This window comes from Sinohyriopsis cumingii, chromosome 6 (genome assembly GCF_028554795.1).
Source record: "Sinohyriopsis cumingii isolate HCF-2022 chromosome 6, ASM2855479v2, whole genome shotgun sequence".
NCBI classification, from domain to species: Eukaryota; Metazoa; Mollusca; class Bivalvia; order Unionida; family Unionidae; genus Sinohyriopsis; species Sinohyriopsis cumingii.
This window is the reverse complement of record NC_142966.1, coordinates 109,314,975-109,337,300: the sequence shown is the minus strand read 5'-3', so window position 1 is coordinate 109,337,300 and position 22,326 is coordinate 109,314,975. Positions and strand designations below refer to the sequence as shown.

At 34.1% G+C, this 22,326-nt stretch overlaps 1 protein-coding gene across 2 annotated transcripts; it reads right to left on the bottom strand.

Moving 5' to 3' along the window:
* Positions 1–9,253: 9,253 nt before the first annotated feature.
* On the bottom strand, positions 9,254–21,275 carry LOC149797693 (uncharacterized). 2 transcript variants are annotated; one of them, XM_089962620.1, is made up of 3 exons: positions 21,186–21,275; positions 15,111–15,729; positions 9,254–9,524 (listed from the first exon to the last, which is right to left on the bottom strand). In XM_089962620.1, exons 1-3 carry the CDS (start codon positions 21,194–21,196, stop codon positions 9,366–9,368), a joined length of 789 nt encoding a protein of 262 aa, XP_089818746.1. In that variant the 5' UTR covers positions 21,197–21,275; the 3' UTR covers positions 9,254–9,365. The 2 variants fall into 2 exon arrangements, with proteins under 2 accessions (XP_089818746.1, XP_089818745.1); XM_089962619.1 differs by lacking the exon at positions 21,186–21,275 and adding an exon at positions 20,853–21,137.
* Positions 21,276–22,326: the final 1,051 nt, after the last annotated feature.

The following is a 22,326-nucleotide window of genomic DNA, read 5'->3' as shown; positions in this document are numbered from 1 at the left end:
CATGTCAATATGACTCTGTTGTAAATCCCATGTAAATATGACTTTCTGTTGTAAATTCAATGTCAGTATGACTGTCTATTGTAAATCCCATGTAAATATGACTTTCTGTTGTAAATCCCATGTCAATATGACTTTCTGTTGTAAATCCCATGTCAATATGACCGTCTGTTGTAAATCCCATGTCAATATGACGTTCTGTTGTAAATCCCATGTCAATATGACTTTCTGTTGTAAACCCCATGTCAATATGACTTTCTGTTGTAAATCCCATGTCAATATGACTGTCTTTTGTAAATCCCATGTCAATATGACTTTTTGTTGTAAATCCCATGTCAATATGACTGTATGTTGTAAATCCCATGTCAATATGACTGTCTGTTGTAAATCCCATGTCAATATGACTGTCTGTTGTAAATCCCATGTCAATATGACTTTCTGTTGTAAATCCCATGTCAATATGACTTTTTGTTGTAAATCCCATGTCAATATGACTGTCTGTTGTAAATCCCATGTCAATATGACTCTCTTTTGTAAATCCCATGTCAATATGACTTTCTGTTGTAAATCCCATGTCAATATGACTTTTTGTTGTAAATCCCATGTCAATATGACTGTCTGTTGTAAATCCCATGTCAATATGACTCTCTTTTGTAAATCCCATGTCAATATGACATTCTGTTGAGGAAAAGTGGAGATTGCAAAATTCTGAGATGGTTGCATTGACAGCCTTATTTGATGTCATAAGGATACTATTTATATTAAGGACTAAGCAGATATCATAAGAAGTCTTTCGGTGAAAGTACCATGTACATATGACTGAACATCTTGGTAAAGTAGTGCCAAAAAGATTTTCAAGATGAATGCAATGATGGTTGTATTGGAGGTCAGATCAGCGCTTTCTGAACAATGGCAAATGTTTCACTCTGGAATCATTGTTCAATACTGGCTCCCCCTCCATGATTTCAATAGCTTCTCTTATTTTCCTCCTCAGGGTATTGTTCTCTCTGCCGAGTACTCTGATGCCATCCCAAGATATAATATGCCCTGATTCTCTGCAACTCCTGACAGGGATTTTCTGTTGGTGTACAAGTGTTCTTTGACTGATGTTTCAAGCTCCTAGGTTTCCCCCAATGTGGTTTTTCCATGATTATCACACTGGAGTTTACAGATCATGATTATCACACTGGATTATCATACTGGAGTTTACAGATCATGATTATCACACTGGATTATCACACTGGAGTTTACAGATGACTGAGCACTTCTTACTAAAAGGAGTTTGGATGTACTAAGATTGAGTGGATGGTGTTATATGGTTTGTGGATGTACTAAGATTGAGTGGATGGTGTTATATGGTTTGTGGATCACATTAGCTTCATGCATTCGGAAAACTTTTTGTAATCTTTCAGAGAGATCGCCAGTGTATGGTAAAAGGACAGTTATATATGTCTCCTTTCTCCTTCAGATGTTCCTCCCTTTTGCAGTAAACATCAACATCCAGTCTTTGAAACTGTTGGCCCTCAAAGCCTTCTTAATATGATCAACCTCCAACAACCAGTCTTCCTCAACACTAGTGATAAGGTCAAAAGCAAAGGAGTCATACCAGTAATCTTTTTTGCTACAGAAAAGTATCTACTGTATTCTTAGTTTCATTGACTGCAAATGGCTGTAGCAGGTAACAATATTCATTCTAAACATTAATGTTTTGATCAAGAAGCCTGAGGTTTAAACACAGCTGGTAAATCAATAGTTAAACAATCTAACCTGCCTGAAATGTAGCCTGCATTAAGCAATCACCTGTCTTAAATTTAGCCTGTATTAATCAATCACCTGTCTTGAGTTTAATTTTCAAAGTACCATGAAAACAAATAGCTAAGAAATTAATCTCTAATAAAACAAAAACAAATGTCTTTGGAGGCCTCTTCTCACTTGCTAGAGATGGCTGGTGAAACGTAAGTTTGACTGTATCTAGAATACAATTATCATCCAATCAAAAACAATGAATCTTCCATTTTTAAGCCATGATAAGCTTACACCATACTATGTCCTCACACTGTGTACTTTTGGGGATACATAAAAGTATTAGTTCACTACAGTCACACGTTTTTCTCACAGGGCAAAGACACAAACAAGAAAAGGATTAGGTATGTGAAAATATTCATTTCTTGTAAATGTTTAATTCATACTGTTGTAAAATAATACAGAAAATCTATGTGTGGAAAAAATTAATGAAATATAAAAACTGCAAATACAAATCTAACATACTTGTATATAAGATTATCTTTTGCTCTTTGGAGGCCAGTTTTAATAAGTGTTTTATTAATTTCAACAAAAAACACATAACAAAAATGGCTGATGCCCCCACCACTAACAGCCATAACATACATGTATGTACTACTAAAGTATTTTTACTTAAAAAAATGACCTCAACCTTTATTGATCTGACCTGATATTGGTTTGTACAAACTTAGTCAAAATCTTTAACTCCAGTCATGCTATGGTTCAAATTTTGATGCAAGCTAAAGTTCTACTCAGAATGAGGTAAATATATCAATATTACTCCAAACCACTTATGGCAAGTAAAACAATAGAAATCTTCATACAGCAAAATTTTACAATGAAAACTTGTTTGACATATATACACTATGTTTTTACATTGCACTGAAAGTACGCGCATTCAAATACAGTATATGTCTATTTAATGGATGCGCTATTAACCATACTTCACAATAAATCATTACATTAATACATGAATTTCACCTGGTAATCAACCATAAGTGACATTTTTCTATAAATATTCAACAACAGATGATCTAAAATATACATTTATAAAAATAAACACAATTTTGTGTTTGCAAATGTAAAATATTAGTGGAAATTCATCACATCCTAGTTCTGAAATATGACTTCCTCATGTAACTGATTTTCTAAGAAATTTAGCTACAGAATATGCAAACTCTGTTGTCAGTGAAAAGTAGCAATGACTTTTGTTTTAGTACAAAGCTGTTGTACAAATATTTCACTTCATTGATGTGAGTGCATTATAATACATATATGAAATTACTGTCACTCAAAGGGACTGGTGCTCTACTGGCCAAAACGAATTTTAGGAATTCAAAACAATACTATTTCTAATTTTTTTAACTTTTGCGTTGAAACCGTCTAATATTTTTTTGGGAATAACAGTTTAAAAGTAGCTGCTGTGGTAGCCATATTGGATACAAGTCCAGTGCCATTTTCATTTAGGACAAACCAGACATTATTAAACATCTGTGCAAGTCCCATGCGAATATACAGTATCAACCATTTGGGAGAAATAGTGATAACAAGATTTTCAATACAGCTGCTGTCACTGCCCTACTGAATTCAGTTCAGCACCATTTTCATTTAGGATCAAGCAAATATCATAACAATTCTACTAATGAAAGCCCCATGTTCATATTACCATCCATCTAGGAGTACCATTAACCAGATTTTAAAAAATGACCACTAGAGCTTAAACACTGATGGGTCAGATCAGCACCATTTGATTTACTGATAAAATCAACTAGATATTATCTCTTCGAGTGAAAACCAAATGTTGATACAACTTTTTATTGAGAAGTAGAGACAGACCTGTTCTATTGGAAAGCCAATATCAATATGACTCTCTGTTCAGAAGAAGAGATAACATGATTTTCAAGATAGCTTCCATGGTTGCAAGATAAGCAGAATTTTCAATTAGATATTATAAAAAGTCCTTTCTGGAAAATCCCATGTGAATACAACCATCCACCTAGAAGGAGGAGCAATAAAAACATTTTCAAGATAGTAATTATGGTGGCATTACTGGAGGTCAGGTCAGCAAATATTTACTTAGAACCAATAAGACATCATCAAGAAGCCTTCTGAAGAAAACGCCATGTTGCTATGACTTTTTATCAATGATCAGTGCAGTAAGCTGTGACACAGTAATAGGATTAGAACTGCTAATGTGTGCACAGCAAATGATTAACTTATTCTTGTAATCTTGGGGGCTTAAGGCCTAATGCAGATTCTTTTTAAAGCATTACAAGCAATAAAGGGATCAAAGGTGGTCCATGATGTTTTCTAAGTCTTTGATGGAAATTGGCGGACTCTTGATGGAGAGGAGATAAGATAACAAAGAAACTGATCATAAAAAAAAATAATTTTGGCAGAAACACTTATGTATTTTGATTATGTTGTCTTATTTAATTGTTACTGTTTTGTTCAAGATGTTTTTAGAGGAATATGCAAGGATAGCACTTACATAATTTGTTCAAATTCATGCCAAAATACCCAACCCAATCATGCACTTTCTCCCAATGCTAAGAAACCACAGACTTAGAAAGTTCAGCAATATTTGGATATCAGACTTTAAATGTTTGCAGGAGAGTGGAACAATTCTTGAGTTGGCATTGTGTGTTTATAAGGTATACATCTACAGTATTTCATAAACTATATGAAGTTTTCATGCATTTATTAAATTAAGTTCAACTCCATGATGAAATACAACAGTTAAAACTATATTACAAGAGAATTAATTTTAAAGTTGGGATAAATTATTCATAAAAGCATAAATACATAATGCATTTTTCCATAGTTAATTTCAAGTCTAAATCAATTGTTATTTTTCATTATTTTAAAGTGGTAAAACTTGCTGAATCTGAGCCATGAAGAGAATGAAGCCCATGTGAATGGGGCTCAGGATTGGATGTTAAGTTCAGGTCAGGAAGTTTTTTATGAAGGTGAACTTAACTTCTACAAGCATTAGAAAGCATTCAACAACCTTACAAACCAGTAACAAGAAAACTTACGTTTGTACTTCTTTGCAGGCTGAGCATCATTGTCTTTTCATTGCCACGTTCCGTTCGTTGCAAAATAATAAGTGATTCATGGGGAAATCTGGACCAGAAAACTATTGACAGCATATTAAGTGGGAAGCTCAATAATCACAATGAATGTTGTCAATGGTCACCAGATTGTAACAGCGATCTTGTAATGGAAAATGAAAATGCAATTGGATTTTATAGAAAAATTCTTTGTGGTGAACTATAAGACAAACAAGTTTTCCTATTTCATTATCTGACATTATACTTGTTTATATTAATTATTACAAAGTTTTCCATCAGAATCCGAATCAGATTCATGTTCAAAACCTGCTTTATTAAAATATTAACAAAATATATATTATGTAAAAGAAACGCACTTGTTTTGTTTTTAATCCCCTGAAAAGCACAAATAAATTTATTCTGATAAAAAATCTGGTTTAGAAACCAATCTGCTAATTCAAAATTTGTAAATCCACTGGTCTGAGATCCTGGTTCTGTCACATGTATTCCTTAATCAAATTACCTTTAAATATAACTAACCTGTGAACGTAACAGGCATACTGCACTGGATTTGAGCTGATATAACCAACAGCTGGTTGATCTTTCTGTTTAAATTCTGTGAGAAAAATACTTACATGGTACTAGTGTCTCCCCTTCAAAAACAAACTGATGTCTTGGATTTAATAGATAGCGTAAATCAAATACCATATATACTCGTGTGTAAGCCTGTTCCTGTACAAGCAGACCCCCCACCAAACTGAATAGGTATAAACACTAAAAAGTGCATGACCCGTGTATAAGGAAACCCACAACTCTGTGACATCAGGCGTTAAGTTCCAAATGCATTTATTCAGGCGAACTTATATTAACAAAAATTATTAAAAAGAAATGATATACACTTATTTGAAAAGTAATTTATTTAATTTTCTGATTTCATATTGTTTCTGCCTAATTTAGAATTGTGTATAACTTTATCGAAGGATGACAAGAATTAAGCATTGGCAAGTTACTGTACACACTACTTCTCCCTTTTGACTCTATTACTGTTTGTTTATGCATTATTGCATTGGACATTTTATATCAGTGCACCAGTAATTACATTTTTATTTTGCCTTGAAACTGTAAATACCTAATGTATTAAAATGTGATCCCAGTATGACAACACAACAAACAAAAATACGGTTTGATTCAATGCTCTCAATTAGGCAACAGAATGTATTTACGTAATGGTGCCACCGCATGTACATTGTAGCTTTAAACATGCACTGAATGAAGTACATCCCTTAGAGTCAAATCATAGGCGCCACTGCACTAAACTTAAACAATATCTCCATAATACTAAAAAGAAGATTCAGAAATAATGCTTCAAAAATTATGTTAATGCCATAAAAGCTGCGTTGTAGTTTGCTTTGATGTAAGTGACCTTACACCATACCTGTCAACTCTCACGCCAGGAGGGGAAGAAAAAAAACTACAGATTTTTAGGGTCGTTTCATGACTAGCTCCCAATTTCATATTTCCTGATTTTCGCATAGAACTCTCGATTATTATATTATGTCTTTGATTTTCATTTATCCTTAAAAAAAAGTCCTATATAAATAGATATATCCATAGAAGCCATGTTCTGTTGTATCACCTGTTAATATTGTTGTGACGAAATAATTACTTTACTAGAAAGAATATGCTTCTTCAGTAAAGTAGAATGTAAAGTTTAATCATTACAAGAATACAAAAATCTGAAAATAAACCAGAACAAAAAATAAACCACAACAATAAAACTGTCGACAATTAATTTCAATCCCAAGAATGATCACTATGAATGCTTTAACTCCATATGCTATAGTGCCATTTACACCAAAGAAACTTTCACGAGTGAACAACTGGCATTTTTATACTGTTTACACAAACGTTAATTACCATCATTAAATACATAACTCGCACCATATGTGTCATCAAAAGACTAATTCAGACTAAATATGTTTATTGTAAACAATACTAAATGCTTTACAAGTGACAATAAGGAAATAAGGTTGGATATACAAGGGGGAAAATAGTTGCCACATGTACAGTACCATGAGGCTGTCTATTTAGGTGCATTTTGGTTCACCAAAATTGGGAATCCTTTATTTGCCGATCAATTGCTGATGCTTGCATAACACACAGTAGTGTAGAACATGGGTTTCTCTGAATTATGACAGAGGGCCAGTTGTTTTCACAAAACAGTTGCATGCATCGATAAGCAGGATTAACTTTTAATTAGTTGCTTGTTTACATAAGACTAACCTTTAGCTATTGTGCAGTTTGGTCACAGTTGACCTGAATATGAAAATAAGGCATGTCCTGGAGGAAAATAAGGGGCGTCACAGGGGAAAATGACACATCCTTTGCAAATTTCATGCATATTGGACCCATAAGATTGGTCAATATTTAGTGAAACAAGGTTTTAAAAATGCCACCAAAAACCTCCTGATTTTTGGTCCCAACCTCCCTATTTTTTTATTCAGTCTCCCTACTTGGATTTTGAAAAGTTTACATGTATGTTTTACAACCCATTTTACAAAACTACGGTAATCACACTATTATTATGGAATGAAAGGCAATTACACATCAATGTACTGGTATAAGTTGCCAGTCTAAATACCCCCTTAACACAAACCAGTTTCTGAGTTTTAATAATAACTAGCCTGTATTGCTGTCTGAAAACAAATCAGACCAACTATCAACAAAGGAGACACCGAAACACAAAAACAGATTGATGATGATTAGTTGATTTTAATGTGAATTTTACCCCATATTATTACCACTCTTTGTGAACATACAAGTTATGCTGATTATGTGCCTTGTACAATGTGCGTACATTTTCATAGATATTACCTCAGTTTGTAGGATCGCTTATTTAATTGAAAATTGAAAATGAGTAACTTGTGAGCACATTATTCAACATAAAAGAAACAGCTATTAAGGACTAGCTGAAATGTTATCTGGAAGAATGCAATTTGGTCGAAACAATGAATAAAGCAAAATTTGCATCTAATATGTTTGGAAATAAATAAGGATTTAAGTGACGCTATGCATGCTTTGCACTGTGTAAGTACTATACATTGTAGTTCAGCCTGGTCTCCCAGGTAACTTCAACTGGACCGCAAATTATGAAGTCTATATTTACTTTATTTAATTTTGCGTTGGAGAAATCAGAAAATATGCACATGCAACATAATAACAAAATTAATTATTGTATTTTATAACAGTTTAATAAGTGTTGGGACACCGAAAATGATTTTTTTACATGCATATGCCTTAGGACACAGAAAAAATATTTTTTCATGTCCCAAGATTTACGGCCATTACAGAAGTCAACAAAACAACAAGTTTAGACAATGGACCTTGGATAAGCCGACCTCTCGTCCTCCAGGGCTTTTTTTTCTCTCTTAAAATATCTGGCTTATACAGGAGTATATACGATACAGGAATTATTATTAAATAACAAATAACATTTCATAAGGCCTCATAAGAAGTCTTTCAACGAAAAACCCAGCGTTGATATGACAATCTATACAGCAGAAGTCACAGTTACAAGATTTTCATGATGGCTAATGTGCTGGCCATATTGGATGTCTCAGCAGCACCTTTTTCATTATGACCAAAATAGACCTTGGGATGAATGTGTCAACAAACTTTCACGGCAATCCTTCAAGTAGCTTACGAGGAGTAGTGATAACAAACTTTTGCTAAATGAACAGATGGAGACTGAATAATGGACCACTGAAATAAGCCCATACGATCTGGTCTATGACCAGTAGAACTAAAAAAAATTATTCACCTATCAAACAAGATGCTGGCACATTTTTGCCAGTGCAAAATTTGTACTGTTATTAGGACTGCATCCGAACCCTATAAAAAAAAGTTAATTCACCATTTTTCAATGGATACCAATTTTGGGGAATTTTAATATTGCTACAAAGAATAAATCTGAAGACCCAGGAAACAGTGTTCTTTCTGTAATTTTGTGAGGCATTGTTATCCATGAATTAAATTTATAAACAAAACCATCAAATTTGATGTGGCTCTCTGATTAGTAAAATACAATTCCTATAAATCTGAATAATGAAAAACAGACAAAAAGACAGATCAAGACAAAATTAAATTGTGTGTGTGTGTGATTTGGATTTTTAATGCAGCTTTAACAATGTTTCAAAATTAAAGAGGGACAAAGACTGACAAAAAGAAAAATGACATTTTCATTCATATATGTATATATATATATATAAACTCCCTTACAGGAAGGCCCTTCATTATGAAATGATTAAAAGTCAGATATGGGACTGCTGTATATATCTAAACTTTGGTCAACAGTTTTGCATATGTGTTCCTCAGTTTAAGACAAAAGTGTCCCCACGATTCCATTTTGAAAATTTTATATATATATATATATATATATATATATATGGAAGATAGCCATAGCCAACATTCAATTGAAGACAGCCTCCACAACTGAGTTCTCAATTTCATAAAATGAATAAGACAGAAGTGCAATCAAACATTCACTGTTTGTTCTTTCTTTTCTTCTTTTCTCTTCAAAGCAAATTTAATTTCTGTGGCTAAATCTGCACCAGCCTTGGTTACTATTGCAAGATCTTTAGTATCATCAGTTATCTTTTTGAAAACCTTAGTCATTAAATTTCCTTCTTGTCCCTGAAAAGAGATAAGAAAATTTGCAAATCTGTAATCAATGACATACAAGTTTAAATTCAAGATCTTAATTCATCTTTGTTTCCATTATATACTCATAAATGATAGATCTCTATTTTAGATTCATACAATATTGGTCTCAATTATATACTCATAAAGATAGGTCTCAATTATACACTCATAAAAGATTGGTCTCCATTACATATTCATTCAAGAAAGATCTTAATTATTTACTCAAAATGTATGGTCATTGTATTGTTAAGAAGGAAATATACTTCATTACCCAAAAATAAATGGAATCTTATTTTTTGCCTGCCTTTTTTATTATAGAGATTATAGTTTTTAATATTCAAGCAGAAGGAGAACTGAGGTGCCATGAAATTTAAGGGCAGTCCTTCCTGATTCTACATATCATCTATGACAGCTATCCTTCCAAACCTTTGCAACTTACATGCATACAGATGAGTTTCAGGTAAAACCTATGTTATTATTGATACTGCTGCCATCGAGTGATACATACATCTTCCATATTTTAATGGACAAACTAGGCACCATAAGAACTCTGATGAAAATGCATGTCAAAATGACTTTCCATTTAAGAGGAACAGTGATAAGAAAATTTAAAGATGGCCTCAATGGGCATCAGATCAGCACCATTATAATGTAGGACCAACAAGATATTAAAAGAAATATTATGGTGAAAACCACATTTTGATACAACTTTCCAATTTGGAAGAGTTATGAAAATAAGATTTTCATATTTGAGATCAGATTCATCCAGTTCTGAACAACTACACATCATAAGCCTTCAAACAAAGGCATGGTGTTGATATGGCCAGCTGTTTTGGACTATTCATAGTACAAAATTTAAGATGACCATTGTGGTGGCCACATTGGGTCCAGATTGGCATCATTTTCATTAACAACCAAACAGATACCATAAGAAGTCTTCCAGTGAAAACCCCATTTTGATATAATCTTTCAATCTATAATAGTGATAACAAGTTTCTCAAGATGGTCAATGTGGCAGCCATATTGGACATGTAACTTTGGCAATGTTTTTATTTAGAACAAATAAATATCATAAGATATCTAATGGTGAAAACTCAACATTAATATGACATTTTGGTTCTGAAGGTGCAGCAATAACATTATTATCAGCAATAACATTATTATCAAGATGGCTGCTGTAGTGGCCATATCTGACATTAGATCAGCAACATTTTCATTCAGGACCAACTAGACATCATAAGTCTTTCAATGAAAACCTCATGCTGTCACAATCTTTCATCCTGGAATAGTGATAACAAGATTCTCAAGATGGCCACTGAGGCAGTCATGTTGGATGTACAAATGGCTCCATTTTCATTTAGGACCGACTAAACATCATAAGACGTCTTCTGATAAAAGCTCAATATCAACATAACTTTATGTGTTCTGGAAAAGTAGTGATAACAAGATCTCAAGATGGCTGCTGTGGCGGTCATACAGTACATCAGATCAGCACTCTTTTCATTCATTACCATCCAGACATCACAAGAAGCCTTTCTAGTGAAAACTTGATGTTGATATATCAAGAAGAGGAGTGACAAACTGGATTTTCAAAAAGGTAGCCAAATTAGATGTCAGATTGGCACCATTATGATGTAGTACCAACGAGACATCAGTAGAAGACTCATAGTGAAAACAACCTGTTGATATAACCATTGATTCAGGAGGGGTAGCGATAACAAAATTTTCAAGATGGCTATTAGACCATTGGATGAATGTGTGTGCAAAGGTTTCATGGCAATCCCCCAAGAAGTTAAGAAGGAATGGTGATAAGAAACTTGTGCTAACAGATGAAAACAAAACCAAACATCTCATAATTTCAAAAGATATAAAACAAAAAACCAATGAGCAAAATCTTTATTTTAGATATTTTTCCTGGTCTGGTAAAAGCACTCCCCCCCCCAATACTTTCTTCAGACTTTCTAGACATCATATGAATCTTGTATTCAGGAGGAGTAGTGATAAAGATTTTCAAGATTACTGCCATGGTGGATATATCTGTGGTCAGATCAGCATCATTTTCATTCAAGACTAGCTAGATATCATAATTAGTGTTTTTGTGAAAACCCCAGGTCACTTTGGCTTCATATTTAGGAGTAGCAATAACAAGATTTTCAAGATGGCTGCCATGGTGGCCATACATGATATCAGATCAGCACCACATTCGTTTAGTACCAACTAGACATCACACGAAGTCTTCTGGTGATAGCCAGATGGTGATATGACCTTCCATGTAGAAGAAGTAGCACTAAGATTTTCCAGATAGCAGCTGCGGTGGCAATTCTAGATACTGTATCAAATTTGTTATTTAAGACAAACAAGTCACCATAAAAAGTCTTACAGTGAAATAACCATGCAGATATGACTTTCTGTGCAGAAAAAGGAACAATAAGCAGATTTCATGATAAGCATAACAAGATTTCAAGATGGCCACTGTGACAGCCATATTGGATGTCCAGGCCAAACCATTTTCATTTAGCACTAACTAGACACCATAAAAAGGCTGCTGGCAAAACCCAATGTCAATATGGTTCTCTGTTCAGGAGGAATAGCAATAATAAGATTTTCAAGATGCCTGCCATAGCAGCCATATTGCACATCAGAACAGCAACATTTTCGTTTAAGATTAACTAGACATCATAAAAACAATCTTTCAGTGAAACCATCATTGTGATATGCCCATCCATTCAGCAGAAGTGGTATTATCAACAGTGTCAAGAAGGCAGCTGTGGCAGTCATACTGAATATCTGCACATCACCATTTTCATTTATGACCAACTAAACCATGAGATGAAAGTGTATGTAAAGTTACATTCCAGTAGTTTAGAAACAGTATAACACTAAGAGAATCAGACAACAGGTCATCCCATAATCTGTTCTGGTATCTAACCAGTAAACATCTATTCGTCAACTCTGAAACAGTTTTCATTTGTTTCAACACTGGAAGGTACGTGAAATTGGTCATTTATATTAACACAGCTGAGATGTCATTTGATGATACCCACTGCATGCTTGGTTGATGAAAGTATCTCAAAATAAACAAGAGATCCCCCCTTAAAAACCTTTAAGACTGAGCTAAATTAAGGTGTGGAGAGAGGAACTGATGGGCAGAAACACACAGATTCCAATGTCAAGTTTTTGCCAACCTAAATCACTTTTAAGAAGAGAATACATGTACAGTGTGACCCCACTATAGCGCGCTCCGTTATAACATGAATTTGGATATAACACAGTCGTGGTGTGGCTTCCAAAAATTTAATATACGTGTATTTTTCTTGTGCACAAGAAAAAATCTTTCTTAAAAAGTAAGAAAAAAAATGTAAAAAGTTTATTATCATTTTGGGGAAGAGATCACGTTGGAATAATACAAGACGATCATGGCTTGGCTAATGAAATTTTATATGTATTTTTACTCATACACGGAAAAGTATTTTTTTCTTCATAAAAGTACAAAAAATACTGCATAAAAAGTTTATTCTGGGATCGCACAGTTCTTCGCCAATGTCGCAAACTTGGATTGTTTTTCCTTATTGATTGCAAAACATACATTGTGGTGATTTTTCTTTCATTGGTGACATTGTTGACTGTTTAAACTTTTTATATATAACCATTGGTTTGGAGTGCAGAAATTCAGAGGCCCCATGAAAGGAAGCCGCAAACTGGATATAAAATGCACTGAAATGTATCTATTGTTACATAAACAAATTCTTTGTCTATATTGACAAACCATCTAAACAGTGCATTGTTATAATCATAATCCACCTATCTTGACATCTAGCAATGAGTTCTGTATGTTGTGAAATACCCGCTTTTTTGTTGACATTTCTGGTAATGGAGATCAGCCGGACGAGGCATTGTCTCGTAATATATCTCTCAATGGATTTTTGGCTGCTTGCTAGTAATTAATATATTTACAAAGACTGACATTTGTATGTGGATGGTAAGTAAAATTCCTCTTCTTTTCACTCAAAAATAGATCCTTCAGAACACTCACATTTTCTTTAATAATCCCTGTCATCAGAACACCTGTGTCTCTATCATCCGCTAACCATTGTTAATTTTCAGACGCATGCGTGGAAGGCAACATCATGCTGCTATCACAAATGTATGAAAAAAATTATTTAAAAATACATCTTATTTATTGGTTTATTCAATAGGCTTGGAGGGACAGTAACTAGAATAGTTCAAACGATGGCCAATTCCATTTTAAAAATGTACCCAGATACAATTAGTTGTTGAAATTTCAAAGGAAACATTCTCCAAAGCTGTTCTTTAGCGGTGACTTCAATAGCGTATGCACCCTTCATCAAAGAAAGCTGACTACAATCTTTCAAATAAGACCAAAGAACTTTTTTCCAAAGAAAGAAGTCAGTACCAAACTTAAATAAAAATGATGGAATCTGATAGATTTTTGCATTTTCCAACGTGACTGAACACGATAACTGTGCTGTGAAAGTTTCTTTCTTGTAGGGAAAAAGTGTATGTTTACAAACGCTACAAATGGCGACTTAAAACGCAAACTAACTTTTACCAACTTGGCACATGCAGATAAGTAAATGTGCTCCGTCATTTGTGACATGATTGTGCTACAGTTGTCCACTGAAATCAAACCAATATGACCTGTTACAAAATTAGTGAATATTTTAAAGCTGTGTGGTCGTCCATATTTTCGATGGAAGCACGTGTATTGTGGATTCAATGTATATGATGAGGTTCGCAGGTGAGTACATGGTGTTGATACTCTTCATGCTATATTTTAGACATTTATATATAAACTGGATTCACATATATGTACCAATTTGTGGTTCTCTATTATATATGTCTTCTCTGTTTTCACTACAGGTGTATCTCTCATTTAATATGCATCAATTTAAGATGCTAACTATGCCAATGAAGCACGTATTGTACCGCCCACATTTATTACCTACACACACCCACCTCCATTTTTTTTTTGTTGGGGGGGGAGTACAATTTCTTCACCTAACTGACCTGGTTGCTTATAACACAGTTGGGTCTATAACACAGTTGGGTCTATAACGCGGTCGGGTTCTATGGCTCCCAAGTACCGTGTTATAGTGGGGTCACACTGTATTTGCACTAAGAAACATGTAAATGTCTACTATTTCAATAAGGAATATAACACATTCAAGATAATATATGAATACAGTTAGTATCTGATGATGGTAGTGTAAATTTTGGGTGGGTTAGGTTGATGGCTGCCGTTTAGAAGTGAAAAGCTATAAAGATGCAATGGAGATGGGGAAAATCAGTTCCAAAATATACAATACTGTCATTTGAGAAGGGAGACTGTTATGGAAGACAACATTATATTAGAGTAACTTTGATGGCTTTCCGTCTAAACTCACCATGCTTTTCATCTACTGATTCCTCAACTCTCTCCTCACAAGACCCCACCCACCCCTGATCCAAGCCCCATAAACTGTCAACTCAAATCTATTTTAAAAAAGTGAAATAATATTTTCCAAAATATAATTTAACAAATGTCAAAAGAGAAGGAAAAAAATTTCCTCAACTCACCTGTGAACCAGTTGCTTTGATTGTAATTTTCACTACACATCCATCTTCCAACTCCTGTTTAATTTTGTTTACCTTTACAGACAAATCATGGTCATTTATTTTGTCTTTTATTACAAATACTTTTTCACTTTTGTCCTTTGATTTGCTCTGTTTGTCTTTCTTTCTTTCCTCCAGTAAGTCCTCAGGGGCAGTCATTTTATAGCATGCAAGTCTTTGATTAATGTTTGGATCATCAACTGTAGACTTCATTTGGAAAAGGACCATCTTCTTCTCTTCTGCAAATTTTCGGGCTTTAGTTATTGGCATTTTACCAATGAATAATCCTTGAGGATCGAAAACCTGCACCACTGAGACTTTTAATGGTGTTTTTATTACTTCCACAGCTTCTTCTTCATCAGATTTCGGTCTCTTCAAATGAATTTCAGAGGTAACAAAGGTTTGCCAATGATTGATTTTGTATGTGACTTCTTTGGTACTCCATATTTTGGCCAGCAAAACTCTTTCTGAGGTCCCAAGAAACATAAATCTGCATCCTAAAAAAGGGATAACAAGTGGTATCATATGTCGCTTGTGTTTCAGTGCTGTCCAAAGTGGGTTCGTTACAATGGCTTGTCTCATCCTGAAAATAAAAGATACTGATGACAGCACACATAAATGGAACTTTTGGCAATTCCAAATTAGCCTAACTGTTATTGTGCAACTATTAAATATAGGGTTCTGTCGTTACTGAAATGCAGCCCATCTATTAGGTTTATTGTTGTTGTTGTTGTAGGGTTTAATGCCATTTTTCACCACAAGATAGGCTATACATGGCGGCCAGTATTAATGGTGGAGGAAGAACCCGGAAAACCCCCGGAAAGAACCACTGACCCACGAGAAGCTACTGGCAAGCTTTCTCACATAACCACATTAGCCGAATCCAAGACTCGAACCGACACAAACAGAGGTGAGATCGCAGTGATCTGTAACAGTGAGCACTTTAGACCACTCGGCAACTCGGGGCCCCATCTATGAGGTTTGAAAGTGGCTTTAAGAATCATGAATTAATTTACGCAGATACAAAAATAAAATGTTCACTTATCAAGATTTTGATCTTTGACAAAAAATCAATGTGAAGCACATTTAATTATGTCCAACCAATGTATACTGCTAGATTAAAACAGGCATCTGTATACAGTTTGATTAAAAAATGCCAATGTATAGTCTGATTAACAACCACCAATCTATACACGTTGATTAAAAACAATCTAAATAGTGTGATTTTTTTTAAAACCAATGTATACAGGTTTGATTATAAACAGCCAATGTATACAGGGTTGATTAAAACAACCAATGATTACAGGGATGATTATAAACAGCCAATACATACAGGGTTGATTAAAAACAGCCAATGTATACAGTTTAATTAAAAACAGCCAATGTATACAGTTGGGTTAAAACAGCTTCAAGATACCAGAAACTTGAATAACCATTGGATACCAACATCATAATATTAGTTCCAGTGCAGGTGGTGTGTGTGTGTGATTTGGATTTTTAACATAGCTTTAACAATTTTTAAGTCATATCGCTACAATGTCTGCAGTGTGGCAGTTTATAGTGATGTCTAGCACTTGGGCATCATGCTGCAGAAATGTAGCATGATGTCCCACCCAGATATATTATCCTGACACCAGGCCGAATAGTCCTAACACTAACCTCTTAATGCTGAGCGCTTAGCGAGGCAAATGTTAGAACTATTTTTATAAGTCTCTGGTATGACTCGGCCAGGGATCAAACCCACAACCTCCCATATCTGAGGCGGACACTCTAACCACTAGATAACTAGAGTGGTTGCCAGTGCAGGTGGAGTACACTGTACTCCATATACACCAGAGTACCAAATACCCACTTACTCGTACTATTATGTTCTTGTATTGAAAAGAATTTGTACTTATGCTAATAAAACGATTTGATATGAAAAAGTATTCTGTTCTACATGTTGGAGTATAATATATTCTACAAACTTACCACATATACTTGCTTATAAGTCAAGATGAACTGCAAACAAAGACCCTAATCTGCCATCACATAATTCACTGGCAGATCAAGGTCTGTGCAGTCTACAGCTGGACTTGACTTAGAAGTACATACCATAAAAGTGTTTGAATTTTATCTCTCCAATTTAAATAAAAAATCAAATTAAAACAATCAATGACATGTTGAAAGATGAACAAAACAAAATTCAGAACAGAAAAAATGTATGGTTGGTTTGATTCATACAAATTATTGTTATTATCATTATTATTATTATTATTATTATTATTATTATGTTTGCTGTTGGTTGTTATAATTATGATGTGCAACACAATCCAAACCTTGGAGAAGAATTATGTGACAGCATAAAAAATAACCTACATATTAACATCAACATAGTTCCAAGTCGGCTGGAATTACTTAAATGTAAATTACAGAATCATACATCCAAAATAAAAGACAGGACCTACTTCAGCTTAGTAAGACCAAAGCAGGAATATGCACCCACCATCTGGAACCCCAAATAACAAAACTAAACCCAGATCAAGTAGATTTGAATAGATCCAAAGGAATGTAGCCCATAACCATACAATAAGTACCACCCTAACCAAACTTCCGTCATGATTAGTATCTTGCAATAGCAACTGTTGCAACAATGGTGCACCTACAAAGATATGACCTTATTAAATACAGTCCTGTATATCTTAGTAGCTGTACCAGGCATCTATCACCAAACCCCTGCATTTAATGAGGCATATCATAGGCACGTGTTACAGGGAGAAATAGCGCATCCTTTTACAAATTTCATGTCTTTCTGACACAGACATTTGGGTCCCTGAGAGCTCTGAATTGTACTTAAGTTGCCGAATACTCCATGTGCTGCAGCCCATTCTAAGTTTGAGGAAATCTTGCTGTAGGAAAGTTACTTCATCTTGCCAGTAAGAACACAAGATTTAATATCATACAGCTGCAGGAAATACAATGTGTGCAACAGCAATGACTCACTTTTTGTATAAATGGCATTGTGATGCTCATTTATGAATTTTCGGGACACACATGACTGATATGAAAATGATCTCCTGTTGCCTTATGATGTAAAAGTGTTCACTATATAAAATTATTGACAGCAATATCGATTTTAATCAGCACTATTTTATGACATTAGTATCGTACTTGAAAATACTGCATCACACAAGTACAAGTCAAAGTGCACACATGGGAAGATGACTTATTTTAGGTAAAGTGAGTAAGTGGGTTTTGTTTAATGGCAAACAATTGTCTGTATGGCATTACATGATTGAAAATGTTGCCTTCAGTTACATCTCATTTTCAACCAAGATTTTAAGTAACGCTAAACAATGAAGAAACATTTTTCATTTAAAAATACAACCTGATACTATATTAAAGAACTGTTCAAATACTGGTAAATTGTCTTCCATTTTTAGCATAGTTTAAAAAAAATTAAATGTTTCCAACAAAGAAATAATTTAACATTTCCCCCATTTCACAGCTGCTGTAACAAAACCAATTTGTTATTGGCTGTGCATACAGTCTACTGCCAGAAGCTAGTGTTTGTTGAAAAGAGGCTGTGAAAAGCATTTCTGACTTTAATTGCTCATAAATATTACTTATTATATATGTTCATATGCTCTTTTGAAAATAAAGACAGATTTGACATAAAATAATGTCTGTTAATTTTTAATTTCCTGTCATTTCTGAAAACTTTACATTCATGACAGATCAAAATGTGGTATTACTTTTCATATAAAACAAATTGAAATAGCTTTTTTTTCGTCATAAAACTATGGATGTCTGAGACAAACTAGTGTCTTCTGATTTCAAACCTGTATAAACTGTCTTTCTGTTTGTAAATATAATTTTAAAAATTTCATTTTTATCACTCCACTTTTATATGTGATGCATCTGTCAACCGGTCATGTGATGTTCAACTATTTGCCCTGTCATAATACTTCAGTAAATTAAATAAAAGATCTACAATGTGGGGTTATATTATATTTTGTTTGAATAAAGAATACTTAAATACCTTTATATATTCAACATTCGACAAATTTACAAATTCATAAACAAACTGTCCATGTCCATCCACTTTTGCCGTTATGTGAGTGAAATTCTGGGTTCTACTTTTACTGAAAACCCAAACTGTTGCATATGACTTCAGTTTGCACGCAGCACACATGCTCTCCTGTTATCAAAAACTATCATGTAACCTATCAGAGGTTGTTTACCTGCAAGCTGGTTATTTATGACTGACATCAAAACCAGCCTCATGTAACATTTACTGTCTGGAAGTGTTCAGCCATGTTACGTTTCTGGTCATAAACAGCTGTAATGTTAATAAACATAGCTGAAATTAAATTCCAATGTATCCTATTGACATGCCTGATGGTGGCCTTAATATTCACATTTGGTCTTTTTTGCAATACAATCAAACTTTTAATTTCTGACAAACCTGAATAAAAATCATGCAACATTAATGGAAGAAAACTGGCAGTCATAAAACTTGATTACTGTTTAGTGATTCTTGAGTATTTATATTTCAGGATGATAGCACTCACATGCACATAAACTGAAATGAATACCACATTTCCAGTTAAGGATTTTGCATAATTTGATTACTTCTAATTAACATATGTGTGTTATGAGTAACATTTATGGAACAGAATTGTTAGTCATAGTAACATGATTCTTGTCTATTGTCTTGGAAAGTTGTGTGGTGCAACTACTTCCGGCACCAAACTTGTCCACTGCTAGATCCCAAATATTATATGAATTTTAAAAAAGAAAAATAAAATTTTGTTTATCTGTCTTTGTTACATGGGTTTCATTTTCTATCCTAATAAAGTTTTAATACCAATTTAATGGAACATTAACAATTATGTATCTTTTGTTGTTTTGTGATAATTGCAAATGGTTACTAACATCTTACAAAATACAAATAGTGTAAATTCCTAATGTAATGTTTGAAGTTGTTACTTGATGGATTATGAGTACATGATAAATGGAGACATTTTATATACATCTGAATCATACAGATGCTGCTTATATTCATTAAGTAGTTGTAATAGATGTATGTTAATTATTATCCAGATAATAAAAGAAATCATTAGCTAAACATTTATTTTTCCATCCTGTTATGCAAATTACAAGTAAAAACACTTCTCAAGAAATTCCCAGGTTTACAGTCTATTTATAAATTCTTTAGTAATTTATTTTCCATAAATGAGATGTTGTAAACACATTACATCATGTTTGCTGTAGTTTCTCTTCAAAATAGCTTATTTTTATAAAATGTTGAACTCATTTTTTTTTACCAGATCAGTTTAGTTTACTTAATATCTCTTGCTATTTAATGGCATTGTAACACTGAATTTTGTAAAACCAGATGTGAAACTAACCTACTTCCTCGGCTGAAATGCTGACAGAAAGAGTCCAAAGTAATGTGTTTCATTTCCATAGCCCAATGCATTAACATTACATCTTTTCAAAGCCATGCGCAGCGTAAGCCGACATATCGCGAGTCATGAAAACACAGGGACAGTATCCCCTTGTGTCCAAAATTAGCATTATTTTGAACAGAATGATCTGGTGACAATTTCCGCTTCTCAAATGGTAAGCGATGCCATATTTTATTTTCGTTAATCCGTCGAATTTGGTATGCGTTTTGCGCCAATACTAGTGATAGAAACTTTAGCGGTGTATGTGCTTTACCTGGGCAACTGTTGAAATTTTTCGCTTTGATGCATGTTCGTGGCTTAAATTCTGCTTCAGTTGGAAGAAAACAAGATGTAAATTAGACTGGAAGTATCCTTGTGAGTCACACTTTCACTATCATTTGGACACTTGATTAAAATAAATGAATGCAACATAATTATCTTGTCTATATAGCACATCTATTAGCAGTATCGGGATCAAAATCTGACAGGTGGGGTGACGCTAATAGAACACTTGGGCCACTGACATGTATATAAAAAAGGAGGAGTGCATAAACAGATCAAGAACTGTAATTTCATCTACTATAAATTTAAATGCAAGAGAAAGTACTTGATTATCATTTGCTTTTCTTGCAAATTCTCTTATTTGGATATACCATCACACTGACGCCGACATCTTGAAATACTGACTGGTGTCTTGTTCTCAGCATTCGGAACAAAACATTACAGATTAACGTCACGCAACGTCTCCGACTTGTTTTCGCAATCGGAACTGATCTCGACTATTTCCATCAGAGCCTCCAGAGTTTGAATTAACCTCGGAAGTTCTTGTAGGAATACACGTCGATTTTACGGGTTTGGTGATTCGCCTCAGGCAGAACGTACGACTTCCAATTTAACAAGTTTCGATGTTTTTCAAAACCAGTCTTGCTATCTGCCCATGATTTGACAACGACAAGTTCCGAAAAGCATGTGCAAAAACACTTGCTAATTCGTTTTACGAAGAATATTACTTAGTTCAAATTATAATCAGGGCATATATTAGATGACATTAAGTCATAAAAATAAACAAAGTTGGGTGGGCGGGTGTTGAACTATTTGTTACTCTTAACATATAGACGTGACCTCTGGGGATTATGGTTAATCCATAGCCAAGCCGTTTCGTATCGAGCAGAAATTGGTCGTTTCGTACCCAAGGTGATGGTCAGATCGTACCCATTATTGCACAGGGTCAAATATACCGTATTGTCAAAGGTACCGCTCCCTCTCTAATTACGAACTTATCTTTTCCAGTCGTTCAAATCGAAAAATATTGCCATTTTCTTCGTTTTACTCAGTATTGACCATAACACGGTTGAAACTATTACAAATGTTTAGCCACTCAAATCAACTAGAAATTCGGCGATCTTTTAATAACGGGTTAAAAGCAGATGAAACTGTTACTTTATTAAGTCTGTCGTCTCCAGTGACCAATTCTGATGTTAACTACAACTTTTGTCGCCTCTAACTCCCTGGTACTCAAACTGTAGACACAAACTGTAATATTATCCGGACCGCCAAACCATTTGTATGTAGACTGCCAGCCGCAGCAACAAATTTGTGCTAAAGTTTGGACAATATCACCGATCACAGTAATCTATCAAGTAGTGACATAACTGAAATTCTCGTTTGAAATAACTGAAATTAGCGAGTTCAAATTTATTTTCATTGCTTGGCATAATCTTTTTTATTTTGTTATCCTCCCAAATATA